Here is a 14285-nt window from a genome sequence, read left to right as displayed (position 1 = left end):
GTAGAGTGCGCCTTAACTTGAAAAGGGGGGGGATCTTACCCCTTGAATTATAACTTGCTGAATCCACTTAGCGACAGTGGATTTCGACGCTGCCTGTCCTTTCTTAGGACCCTCTGGCAGAATAAATAAGACATCAATCTTACGAATCTGAGCAGTTGCCTTTAAATAGATTTTCACTGCTTTTACCACATCAAGACAATGTAGTGACTTTTCTTCCCTGGAACATGGTTTTGGAAAAAAACGATGGCAGGACAATATCTTGGTTCAGGTGAAAACCTGAAATCACCTTTGGCAAAAAGTCTGGACGAGGGCGTAACATCACTCTGTCCTCATGAAAAATCAAATATGGCTCTTTACAAGAAAGAGCAGCCAATTCCGAAACCCTCCTTGCTGAGGATATAGCAACCAAAATACCAACTTCCTTGTCAGAAGGATTAGGGGAATATGTTGTATCGGTTCAAATGGCTGTTTTTATAACACAGACAGAACTAAGTTCAAGTCCCAAGGGTTCAAGGGAAGTTTGACTGGCGGATTAAGCTGCATCACCCCTTGCATAAAACCCCGGACTAAAGAATGTTTAGCAAGTGGTCTTTGAAATAAGACTGATAAAGCTGAGACTTGGCCTTTAATAGTACTCCAGGCCAATTTCATTTCTATCCCTAATTGTAGAAAGGCAAGAATTCTGCCTATGATATATTTCTGAGGGTGCCAACCCTTGGATTCACACCAGGAAACATAAGCCCTCCAGACCCTATAATATATAGTTCTGGAAGCTGGCTTCCTTGCATTAATAAGGGTAGAGATAACTGACCAGGAAAGCCCACGTTTCTTCAGAATGTGGGTTTCAATAGCCAAGCCGTTAAATTTAGAGACTGTAAGGTAGGATGGAATATCAGTCCCTGTGAGAGCAGATCTGGCCGTAGTGGGAGGGACCATGTGCCCTCCACTGCCATCTTTATGGTTTCTTCATACCATGACCTTCTGGGCCATGCTGGTGCTACCAGAATTACCGGCTTTCTTTCCAGCTTTATCCTGCAAAGAAGTCGAGGTAGCAACTGAATAGGGGGGAATGCATAGATTAGTGAGAACTGATCCCACGGGGTCACCAACGCATCCGTTCCGCATGCGAGTGGATCCCTTGTTCTGACCACAAAGTTGTCTAACTTCACGTTGAACCTAGACACTAGAAGATCTACATCCGGAGTCCCCCATCTTTGGCAAACAGCCCAAAAATTTCAGGGTGAAGAGACCATTCCCCTGGAAATAACCACTGGCGACTCAAATAGTCTGCCTGCCAATTCTCTACTCCTGGAATGAAGACTGCCGATAGCCACGGAACATTCCTTTCTGCTCAAGTTAGAATATGGTTCACCTCTCTCTGCACTGAGAGACTCTTGGTGCCCCCCTTGGTGATTGATACAGGTCACAGCTGTGGCATTGTCGGATTGGATCCTGACAGGACAATCCCGTAACCTGAAAGCCCAAGCCTTTAGAGCCAGATGCACTGCCCGAATCTCTAGGATATTGATGGGCAAGGTTCTTTCGACTCTTGACCACTGTCCCTGGACATTTGTCTTTTCTAGTACTGCTCCCCAGCCTGAAAGGCTGGTATCTGTCGTTACCACTTTCCAGATAACTGGTCTGAAGTATTTTCCTTTCAGCAGATTCTGAGTTAGTAACCACCAACTGAGGCTTTGTGACACCCTTGGGGACAGCCGCATTGGCAAGTCTAAAGCTTGAATCGTTTTGTTCTGGACAGTGGAATGAATGGAACTGGGCATAGGGAACTGCTTCGAACGAAGCCACCATGGTTCCTAGCAACCCCATGCAAAGGTGAATGGAGGGATCGCCTTTTGACCTGACCATCCGCACCAGCTCTCTTATGGAGTTGATCTTTGCCTGAGGCAAGAACATCTTTTCTTTTACTGGGCTGTGTCTATAATCAGACCCAAGTACTGCAGTCTTTTTAGCGGTATTAAGGAAGATTTCTCTAGGTTGAAAATCCAACCCAAACTTTCCAGGTAACTGGTTGTAATGCGTGCGCTTTGCTCCAAACGAGCCACCGACTGGGCTTTTAGCAATAAATCATCTAGGTACGCTACGACTGTTATGCCCTGTGCCCTTAACCTGGCTAGAGGTGGGGCCAGCACATTTGTGAACACCCAGGGTGCTGTGGCTAGCCCGAAGGGCAGATATGCATACCTGATATCGATCGATGCCAGAAGTTCTCCTCCTAGAAGGATAGAAAGTACTGACCTGATCGTCTCCATGCAAAAGGAGCGGATCATCAGGAACTGATTTAGATTTTTTAGATCTAGAACGGGTCGGACATCTCCATTCGGTTTTGGTACCATAAAAAGATTTGAATAAAACCGCAAACCTTGCTCTTTTGTGGGGATCTGTATGATAACCCCTTGAGATATTAATCGGCCTAGTGCCTGAAACAATTGTCTTTTCTCTGGATCTTTGGGAACGCTTGACCTCAGGAAACGGTGGAAAGTCATGAAGTTCCAGCTTGTACCCCAGTGTTACCATGGAGATGACCCATCTGTCCTGAATTTCCTCTTGCCAGACTTCTGAAAACTGCACAAGTCTTCCCCCCACCTTCGTGAGGGGGGTTGCCTCTTCATGATGAGGCTTTAGGATTCTGCTTTGCAGGTTTCCGACCCCGGGGCTTCTTTTGAGCCTGGGTCTAACCCTGAGGTTTTCCTCTAAAGTCTGATGGCGGAGGCTGTCGCCACTGCCTAGAGGCAGAGGCCCCTGGCGCAGGGGAAAGAGCCTGTTTAAATGAAGGGCGTTTATACTTTCTTTTGACTGGCAAAAGAGTACTTTTCGCACTAGAAATTGTTGGGATATATTTGTCCAAATCTTCTCCAAATAGTCGCTCCCCATGAAAAGGGAACCCAGTTAGGAGGTTTTTGACAGATGCTTATTGCAGCGACTGCAGGCACGGCACCTGCCAAAGAAAAAGTAGATTTTAACAGGGATTCCAACTTCTTATTTGTTGGATCCTTAAGCATTTGTGCATTGTCTACAGCACAAGTTAGGCTTTTATTCACACTGGAAATTGCAGCATCAACTGCTGGTACTTTCCATCTCTTGGTGAATTTCTCCTCCATGGGATAGAGAACTGAAAATCTCTTAGGGAGAAAATGCTTATCCGGGTGATCCCATTCAGCAAAAATAAACTGTTCTAGTAATGCATGGACAGGAAATGCATGCAAAGGCTGAGAAGGTTTTAAGGAACCCAAGGAAGAATGAACCATCTCCGTAAGAGTTTGTATCAGCAATTTCTCACATTGTGAGGCTGAAAAAGGTTCATCTACCATTGTTTCCTCCACAGAGGAATCATCGGTTTGTGTCTCCTCCTGATCACCTGAGGGTAACACCTCATCTCGTGCCCACTGTTCCCCTTGCAGAGGTTCTGAAGTGGGCGAGGGGGATCTAGCATGCTTCCTATCAATTTGAAAGGAGGATGCGATTAAAGCCGCTAATCTTCCTTCCAGACCCTTCAATGTGGAGGAAAGGACATCTACAGTCACGTATACAGGGGCTGAGATGTGAGAAGCAGTTGCACCATCAATTTGTTCCAATGGATCACCCTGGCTTGCCATAATTGGTAATTCAGGCGACGGTGACAGCGTAGAAATGCGACTCGTAGACTGCGTAGAAATGCGACCTGGGGGTGAAACCTTTAGTACCTTTTTGGTCTTTGTGGTGTCTTTTTTGGCAGGCATAGTCCTAAGTACAAAAACAGAGGCACTATACAATTGCACTTAATCGCTGAATGTAGTCATGACAGTAAAAGTCGCTATAAAGTTCAGCCTAGTGCTGGGGGAAAAAAAAGTGTCCTTCCTGTATCAGGAAATGCCAGGTTGCAACCCTCACGTGTCCCACAGCTCCTGTGTCCCTGTGTGCAGGAGAGACTATCACAGCTGTGTTTTTATTAACATTGCCTGCCGTGCGTCCTCGTGGCCATTGCACGCTGCTGTGTCTAGGCCCCACCCCCTCCGTAAACCTGCCCAGTTTCATTTTTTTTTAAATGTTCCTGGTCTTTTCGGGTCAGACCCAAAACGGGGTGGGGGGGGGGGGGTGAGGGCATAAGGGGAGGCAGAGCCCTGTTAGCAGGCAAAAAAACCCCCAAAACAACAGTACAACATATAGCAGTAACCATAACAAACACGACGGGGGGGGGGGGCGGGGGGGCTACACCTGCTGATGTTCCCCTAACCCTCCGGTCTCTTCAGGGGGGAGAAAGAAAGCATTTGGCAGATTTCTTTAACTTAAGAAAAATCACCCTGCACACGCTGCTGCGGCCACACACAGACTGACTGAGCTTTACAGTGAAGACAACAGATTAAAGCCATAGTATAGTATATTTTGTAACTTTTACCTACAGGTAAGCCTATAATAAGGCTTACCTGAAGGTAAAAAGAATATCTCCTAAACCTGTACAGTTTAGGAGATATTCCCCTCGCAATGAGCCGCGGCGCATGCGCTCTGGGGATTCTCGGCTGAAAGTCCGGCAGACGTCGGACCTTGTCGGAAAGAAGTCTCCCGCGCGCATGCACAGCGCCGGAGCCGCGATACCTGGAAGACACGCCGAGGGAAAATGTCAGCTCCCTCGGCGTGGATCCGGTGAGATACCGGTGCCTCTTTCTAAGGTAAGTATTTCATAATGAGCTAGTAGGCGGTGCCTACTAGCTCATTATGCCTTTTCCCTTTGAGGTGTAGAAAAAAAAAAAAAGTTAGGGGGTTTACTACCGCTTAGACTCCCTCTAGTGGAGAATTAAGGCATGACAACATTTTTTCCCTTAACCACTAGCTGCCCGCCCACTGTCATGACTGCGGGACGAGGCAGATCTCGTTCTGGGCAGACATCATATGATGTGATTGCCCTCTCGAGCCACTAGGGGGCGCGTCCTTTCGCGTCGCTCGGGACCCGATGCGCGTGCCCGGCGGCCGCGATGTTCACCGGGCACCCGTGATTGCCGGGTAACAGAGCAGGACCGCAGATCTGTGTGTATGTAAACACACAGATCCATGTCCTGTCAGAGGAGAGGAGACCGGTGGTGTCTCCCTTGTACATAGGGACACCGATCGGTCACCTCCCCCACAGTTAGAATCACCTCCCTAGGACACACATTTGACCCCTCGATCACCCCCTAGTGTTAACCCTTTCCCTGCCAGTCACATTTACATAGTAATCTATGCATTTTTATAGCACGGATCGCTGTATAAATGTGAATGGTCCCAAAAATGTGTCAAAAGTGTCCAATATGTCCGCCGCAATATCGCAGTTACAATAAAAATCGCAGATCGCCACCATGACTAGTAAAAATAAATTAATAAAAATGCTATAAATCTATCCCCTATAACTTTTGCGCAAACCAATCAATATACGCTTATTGTGATTTTTTTTACCAAAAATATGTGGAAGAATACATATCGGCCTAAACTGAGGAAAAAATTTGTGTAAAAAAAAAAAAAAAAAAGTTGGATATTTATTATAGCAAAAAGTAAAAAAAAATTGTGTTTTTTCAGACTTGTTCCGCTTCTTTTGTTTATAGCGCAATAAATAAAAACCGCAGAGGTGATCAAATACCACCAAAAGAAAGCTCTATTTGTGGGGAAAAAAATGATAAAAATTTCATTAGGGTGCAGTGTTGCATGACCGCACAATTGTCATTCAAAATGCGACAGTGCTGAAAACTGAAAAATGGCTTGGGCAGGAAGGGGGTGAAAGTGCCCAGTATTGAGGTGGTTAAAGAAGAATACATAGGCGTTTTTAGTACCTAAGTTTCTTCCCTTACCATAACCCCGCCACAGGATTTGCTGAATTAACAGACAATCCAACCTTTACCCATCACGGCGAGCTGCGTTTAGCAAACCTTCAAGGACCGGGTACCTAAAACGGGGTTCCACTCCCTTGGACCTGTAAAAGCACCCCACCAGAAAAGCTTTAGGTAATGTAGCAAGACCTAAGCCCTGGGTCCCGGGGTCCAGCCTTACAAAGAGAGGCGTTACAGGCAAAACCTTGTGCTTCGGACTTTGGCCTTAGTGGCACTTTGGATGGATCTGGTCTATAGAGGCTGTTTAAATCCAGCATTGATCCCTCCTGGAGCTCCTCAGAGCACATCTTCACTTGTGACCAACACCTTAGACACTGGCGAAAAAAATGATGTGCTCCTGGAAGGAGGAGGGGTTATACAGAGAGTGAACTTCCTGGATCGGGTATACCAGTGTTCATCACCTGAAGGTGGCCTATAACCAATTAAGTAATTACTTAAGGCTCTGTGTCCCATGACGTACGATAAAAAAACATTCTAGGTCTACCTCTTGCAGTGCAGCCGTTTTAGTTTCTGACTCCGGTAAGGATGGTGGGGTGGAGAGTGTGCCTGGACAGTGATGGCTGTATTATAGCCATTGTCCAAGAAAGTCTGACATGGTTGCATAAAAGTGTGCCCTGGTAACCTTACCAAGGCTTCTTGCAGTGTGTGCCTGAGATAATACTGGAAATCGGATGTGGAAATCAGGGTTCCTGCTCCTGTGCAAGGGAAGCATTGTCACTCTGACTGGTTTAAGTGTTGCACAGGCTATCGATAGAGTGAACATATGTCGGAACTTTTGCCCCGGTTCACTTACACCTGTTTTCCACCAGTACACAGTAAGTGTAAACTATCCTTTAGCGAAGTCCTCATGGCAAAAGGGTGTGAGAACGTGCCTGAATATAAAGGGTTCTAGGCAGAAGTGGTGGTAATAGTGTGACTCGTGGTGTGAATAAACACCTAGACATTCACCTGAGACCAAGCTCTAAATGGTGGAACTTTACCAAGTTTGAAAAGATTTACACTCCATTAATGAATACATTTCAGGTATCATTGTAGTATTAACATAAAACAAATAATATTCAGGATACACAAACATTTAACGCTATAGCATCAGTCCTATAACAGGGTGTTTCTGCATTACCTGTTCATGTCACCAGTCTCTATTGTCCAGACTTTGCCTATCACTCTGTGGGCATACCCTAGGAGGGTTCTTCGAGGCCTGGGTTCCATAAAGGCCTGAACCAGTACAGCACCCTGTGGCTAACTACAACGATTAGCCTTGGTGCTCAAGCAGGATCCAGTGCCTGAAGCAACATTATAGGCCATCACCACAGCATGGGGTCTGGGTATAGTTCCCATGGTTTTTTTCGAGGTTTCACAAATTCGGATTCACTGCTTCCAATATGGTTATAGATGACAGTGAAAAGTTGCTTGCAGAGTTGACTGAACAATCCAAAGTAAAATAATAAATTTAGCATAGATTGATTTCTCTGTAATGGGGAAGACTTCCATCCTCTAAGGACGCTAGCCTCCACGGAGTGGAGAAGGGTTAAAAGTGTACACGCTATAAAAAAGAGGTCTATGAATATCCAGCCTGTGTCTTGTATATTTAAGAGAATATGTTTTTATAGAATAAATTCTGGACGTGGCCGCCTATGGTCCTAAATGTATCAGAAGTTAGAAATAATGTATAAACAATCAGATAAAAGTACTTTTAACACTAGTTATTCATACCTGTGACTCAGTAGCCTGCAGGACTGCCTCCTGTTCTTGTAGCTGATCCCTAGCAGAACTGGCATGTCTTCCTGAAAACTCCTCCCTTTGGGCTTCTCTGGATTTGTATATCTCCAGGTCTGAGTGTAGCTGCTGTATTTGCAATAGAAGAGCATCATAATCTGAAGAGAGAAAAAAATACAAAATAATTAAGATCAGATAAATTGATTTACTAATTCCAACTGCTCAACATGTTTGTTGAACTTTATTCTAAATTATTTCATAAAAAACATTCATATTCACAGATGAATCCCACTAACAAAATCTTTGCATCCTTAAAAGCATTGCAAATTTTTTGCTGCTTATTACAATAAAATAGGTGGAAGCTTTATCAGCAGTTCTAATACTATAAGAACGGTGTCTGGGAGGAGAAAAGTCACATTCACAGTTTCTGTGCCAATATATTGTGCAATTGTATGTCTTAACCACTTGCTGACCGTCTCCTGCCGCTATGTGTCGGCAAAGTGGCACGGGTGGGCAAAACAACGTACGTCGCTGCGTCATCCACGACCGCCATGGGAGCGTGCCCGCGGGTCCTTCGGACTTGATGTCCGCCGGTGGCCCGCAATCATGCCACGGAGAGGCAGAACGGTGAGATGCCTGTGTAAACAAGGCATTTCCCTGTTCTTCCCAGCAACATGACAGGGATCTACTGCTCTCAGTGATCGGGAGCAGTGATTTCTGTCATCTTCTAGTGAGCCCATCCCCCCTACAGTTAGAACATGCTGAGGGAACACAGTTAACCCCTTGATCGCCCCGTTTAGCCCCTTCCCTGCCACTGACATTTACTCAGTGCATTTTTATAGCACTGATCGCTGTATAAATGCCAATGGTGCCAAAATAGTGTCAAAAGTGTCCGATCTGTCCGCAGCAATGTCGCAGTCACGATAAAAATTGCAGATCACCGCTATTACTAATTAAAAAAAAAATATATCAATAAAAATGCCATTAATCTATCCCCTATTTAGTAGACGTGATAACTTTTGCGCAAACCAATCAATATACGCTTATTGCGATTTTTTTTAACCAAAACTATGTAGAAGAATACATGTTGGCCTAAACTGTGGAAGAATTTTTTGTGGGGTATATTATAGCAAAAAGTAAAATATATTGCTTTTTTTCAAAATTGACACTTTGTTTTTGTTTATAGCGCAAAAAATAAAAACCATAGGGGTGATCAAATACCACCAAACGAAAGCTCTATTTGTGGGGAAAAAAAGGATGTCAATCTTGTGAGGGTACAATGTCGCACGACCGCGCAATTGTCAGGTAAAGCGACGCAGTGCTATATCGCAAACAAGGGCTTGGTCAGGAAGGGGGTAAATCCTTTCGGGGCTGAAGTGGTTAAAACATGGCCGACTCCAAACGAACCAAAGCAATAAATGGCACATATTCTAGCAGTATTCCAGCAATTTTAATCACATTTAAAGTGAATGTAAACCCCATTCATGAAATCTGACCTGGACACATCTGTAGTGTTTACTTAACTCTCGCCAAAACCCTAAGTGCCGTGTCCTTCTGCTGCTCCATTCCTGTTATCAGCATAACTTCTGACAAGCTCACTAAATTGTATTAGCCAGTCTTAAGTAGAGACCAGTTGTTGCATAGGCTATTCCCAAATGTCCTCCCAGTCTTCAGTATCTAACTCCGGAGCCCCACTATGCCAGCAGGACAACGATTTATCCAGACCCTCATGAAAAGCTGGTAGTAGGCTCTTATATATAGTTGATAGTGGTTTCGTGAGGGAATCATATTGCAGTAAAGACTCAATTCCCAAAGCAACCAGGGAAACTGAATACCAAATTGCGTTTGAAATGCGTGGTGCAGTTGGAGGTATCGGAACAGATATGAGTTAGGGAGATTGTATTGCTCTTTCAGAGTATTGAAGAAAACAAACAGAGGTTTGATCTAGGTCAGGGTCAGTATTTAACTCTATTCTACTAACACACGTCAAAGTTTGAAAATTGTGCTTAGGCATTTAGATGTGTTTTACCCTTACGTGTGAAGGGGTCAACCAGGTCACTGCTACCTATAGTGGCTTGGACACTAAGGATCTTTTAACCTCTCCTGCAGCTAGGTTTTGTGAATACCCTTACCGGGGTATGTTAAGCCAGTCACTGTAGGCAGCGAGAGCCAAAACATTTAAAGATAACTATTCTGATACTGAGCAACGGGGCAGGGAGCAGAGCAACAGCCGGTTTGCACGTATGAATCATCAAATTGGAATGCACATGTGCAGAGTACTCGCTTAGAAAGGAGGCTGGGCAGGCACACTAGTGGTCCTGGCCCAGAGATCAACAGTGACACAGAGAAGTCAAAGTAAATACCAGCAGTCCCATCACAGGCTGGCACCAAATGGGTAGCTGCTCCATAGTTAACCCTGGGCTCCCGGATAGGGCAGAAAAAAAAACCCTGACTTACCACTGCAGCCTGCAGTCCTCTCAGTCAGCCAAAGATGGATTATAGTGACGAAGCTACATCCAGATCTTTGCTCTTACTGTTTGAGACAGGTTTCATCATTGAATAAACCACTTGTATAGTGGTTAGCTAACTATGCATCTTGGGTACAGTACCCCAAAGCTCAGCTGAGGAGTCAACCAATCTGGGAAACTGAAAAACTTTAGCCACAGGGGCCATGGATGGGAAACTTGCTAGATGTATTATGAAAAGAAAACACATATTTTTGCTTCTCTCAGAGCAGACAACATTCATTAACTTCAATTTACTAGCTAAAAACTGAAGCTTGCTGAGAGTGGGGGGTTATAGTAAGGTTGTCCTTACAGCCTTACAGCTGTCCTTACAGCTTTGTTTTTCAGTCTCCAATCGCAGCTACATAACTCATGTTCTAGAATCTGATCCTATACCCTGTAATGTATGATTAGGAAATCTTTATTAATGTGAATATAATATTTATATATATATATATATATATATATATATATATATATATATATATATATATATATATATATATATATATTTATTATATATATAAAAATAAAAAATGATGTATACATCTTACCTCGCTTTAAATTAACAGTTTCCTTATCCATTCTAGTTAGTTCTTCATTCTTTTGTGAGATTTCCTGAGTATTCTCTTCAATTTGCGCATTTAAGTTTGCAATCTACCATGAAGCAAGAGCACATAATATAGAGAGACATTAGGGAAAAAGGTTTCCATTTGAAAAACAGAAAATTGGGTACAGCTACAAAAACTGGAGAAAATCAATGTCTCTGCTGTGTATAGGAACAAACTAGATTTCATTTGTCTTCTTCTAACATGAACTAGACAAAGGCTACAAATACAATTTTTTTTGTTCATAAAGGAGCCATGCTATTACCATATTCTATTATTCAGCGTTGAATGTATTGTATGGTCATGACATTTTTTTCACTTGTACCAGAAAAATGATGCCCAAAATCGAATCAATTGCTATGGACAACAGCCCCTTTTTTGATATTCCTTAAGGACACACCAAGAAATCTGAGGCTTATATATTAATAGTTACATAGTTAGGTTGAAAAACACAAGTCCATCCAGTGCAACCATAAAAAAAATAAAATAAAATAAAAAATATCGTACAATCCAATATACCCAATTCTATACCCACAGTTGATCTAGAGGTAGGCAAAAAACCCCAGCAGAGCATGCTCCAATTTGCTACAGCAGGAGAAAAAATTATTTCCTGATCCCCCAAGAGGCAATCGGATTTTCCCTGGATCAACTTTACATATAAAATGTCAGTACTCAGTTATATTATGTACATTTAGGAAAGTATCTAGGCCTTTCTTAAAGCAATCTACTGAGCTGGCCAGAACCACCTCAGGCGGGAGTCTATTCCACATTTTCACAGCTTTTCCCATGAAGAAGCCTTTCCATATTTGGAGACGAAATCTCTTTTCCTCTAGACGTAAAGAGTGCCACCGTGTCCTTTGTGTTGACCGTAAAGAAAATAACTCAACACCAAGTTCACTATATGTGGACCCCTTATATATTTGAACATGTTGATCATATCACCCCTTATTCTCCTCTTCTCAAGAGTGAATAAATTCAGTTCCTCTAATATTTCCTCATAACTGAGCTCCTCCATGCCTCTTATCAGTTTGATTGCCCTTCTCTGCACTTTCTCCAGTTCCCCGATATCCTTTTTGAAAACTGGTGCCCAAAACTGATTGCATATTCCAGATGAGGTCTTACTAATGATTTGAACAGGGGCAAAATGATATCTCTCTCTCTCTGGAGTCCATACCTCTCTTAATACAAGAAAGGACTACTCGCTTTGGAAACCGCAGCTTGGCATTGCATGCTATTATTGAGCTTATGATCTACCAAAACCCCCAGATCCTTCTCCATTATTAATACCAGCTAAAGATTTTCTTAGACGGCACCTTAAATGTCCTACTGATACAGGTATGTACAACCTGTTGCTTGCATTTTAGCCAAAAGGAAAACTGAGATAGTTCTGTTCAGTTCGTTGTTTGGTTTACATGTTGAAACTTAAAACATATAACACACAGAAAAATATCTCACCTGCTGCTGAAGATCTTCCTTTTCTTTTTGAGTTTCCTCCAGTGACTTGGCCATCTCCACACTTACAACTTCACTACTGCTTAACTCTTCCTACAAAAAGAACATACTTGAACTTGCATACAGGCATTACTTCACATGTCCCTCTTTTGGAAGCATTCCATGTTTTTTTTAAGCAAATCTTTGGGTCCCTCTTTACCCCACAAATGCCTTTAGGTCAGATGTGGCAATCTGGATAAATTTACAATTTAGCCACTGTGGTTAAATTGTTCTAGACCTCATATACAATGCTACTTCTAAATAATTTTCAAATGCAATCAAAAGGAAACTAAAAAACACATTTACAGTGGGGACGGAAAGTATTCAGACCCCCTTAAATTTTTCACTCTTTGTTATATTGCAACCATTTGCTAAAATCATTTAAGTTCATTTTTTTTCCTCATTAATGTACACACAGCACCCCATTTTTATTGACAGAAAAACACAGAATTGTTGACATTTTTGCAGATTTATTAAAAAAGAAAAACTGAAATATCACATGGTCCTAAGTATTCAGACCCTTTGCTCAGTATTTAGTAGAAGCACCCTTTTGATCTAATACAGCCATGAGTCTTTTTGGGAAAGATGCAACAAGCTTTTCACACCTGGATTTGGGGATCCTCTGCCATTCCTCCTTGCAGATCCTCTCCAGTTCAATCAGGTTGAATGGTAAACGTTGATGGACAGCCATTTTTAGGTCTCTCCAGAGATGTTCAATTGGGTTTAAGTCAGGGCTCTGGCTGGGCCATTCAAGAACAGTCACGGAGTTGTTGTGAAGCCACTCCTTCATTATTTTAGCTGTATGCTTAGGGTCATTGTCTTGTTGGAAGGTAAACCTTCGGCCCAGTCTGAGGTCCTGAGCACTCTGGAGAAGGTTTTCGTCCAGGATATCCCTGTACTTGGCCGCATTCATCTTTCTCTCGATTGCAACCAGTCGTCCTGTCCCTGCAGCTGAAAAACACCCCCACAGCATGATGCTGCCACCATCATGCTTTACTGTTGGGACTGTATTGGACAGGTGGTGAGCAGTGCCTGGTTTTCTCCACACTTACCGCTTAGAATTAAGGCTAAAAGTTCTATCGTGGTCTCATCAGACCAGAGAATCTTATTTCTCACCATCTTGGAGTCCTTCAGGTGTTTTTTTTTTAAGCAAACTCCATGCGGGCTTTCATGTGTCTTGCACTGAGGAGAGGCTTCTGTCGGGCCACTCTGCCATAAAGCCCCGACTGGTGGAGGGCTGCAGTGATGGTTGACTTTCTACAACTTTCTCTCATCTCCCGACTGCATCTCTGGAGCTCAGCCACAGTGAACTTTGGGTTCTTCTTTACCTCTCTCACCAAGGCTCTTCTCCCCCGATAGCTCAGTTTGGCTGGACGGCCAGCTCTAGGAAGGGTCCTGGTCGTCCCAAACGTCTTCCATTTAAGGATTATGGAGGCCACTGTGCTCTTAGGAACCTTAAGTGCAGCAGAATTTTTTTTTGTAACCTTGGCCAGATCTGTGCCTTGCCACAATTCTGTCTCTGAGCTCTTCAGGCAGTTCCTTTGACCTCATGATTCTCATTTGCTCTGACATGCACTGTGAGCTGTAAGGTCTTATATAGACAGGTGTGTGACTTTCCTAATCAAGTCCAATCAGTATAATCAAACACAGCTGGACTCAAATGAAGGTGTAGAACCATCTCAAGGATGATCAGAAGAAATGGACAGCACCTGAGTTAAATATATGAGTGTCACAGCAAAGGGTCTGAATTCTTAGGAACATGTGATATTTCAGTTTTTCTTTTTTAATAAATCTGCAAAAATGTCACAATTCTGCGTTTTTCTGTCAATATGGGGTGCTGTGTGTACATTAATGAGGAAAAAAAATGAACTTAAATGATTTTAGCAAATGGCTGCAATATAACAAAGAGTGAAAAATTTAAGGGGGTCTGAATACTTTCCGTCCCCAGTGTAAATGATTTCTGTTTGGTGTAGAGACCTTCTTTGCTAATGTTAGCCATTGTATTATAAATGAATAAAAACTGGATGTCTGAATGACCTGTAACATTCCCTTCTTGGAGTACATCACAGGACACAGGAGAGTCCATTCTTAGACCCCATACACACTATACAACT

The 14285-nt window shown here is 43.1% G+C and overlaps 1 protein-coding gene across 6 annotated transcripts in view; it reads right to left on the bottom strand.

Annotated features, from left to right (window-relative positions):
• Nucleotides 1-14285, bottom strand: part of GOLGA1 (golgin A1) — a 271860-nt gene that overhangs the window by 97211 nt on the left and 160364 nt on the right. For all 6 annotated transcript variants that reach the window (XM_073600326.1, XM_073600327.1, XM_073600329.1 and 3 more), the window contains 3 exons: nt 12136-12225; nt 10627-10729; nt 7566-7726 (listed from right to left, as the gene is read on the bottom strand). In XM_073600326.1, the coding sequence (XP_073456427.1) occupies nt 7566-7726; nt 10627-10729; nt 12136-12225 (354 nt within the window). The remainder of the gene's footprint in view (nt 1-7565; nt 7727-10626; nt 10730-12135; nt 12226-14285) is intronic.

This window comes from Aquarana catesbeiana, linkage group LG09 (genome assembly GCF_042186555.1).
Source record: "Aquarana catesbeiana isolate 2022-GZ linkage group LG09, ASM4218655v1, whole genome shotgun sequence".
NCBI classification, from domain to species: domain Eukaryota; kingdom Metazoa; phylum Chordata; class Amphibia; order Anura; family Ranidae; genus Aquarana; species Aquarana catesbeiana.
Note: the sequence above shows the minus strand (reverse complement) of the source record. Positions and strands in the feature narration are given on the sequence as shown.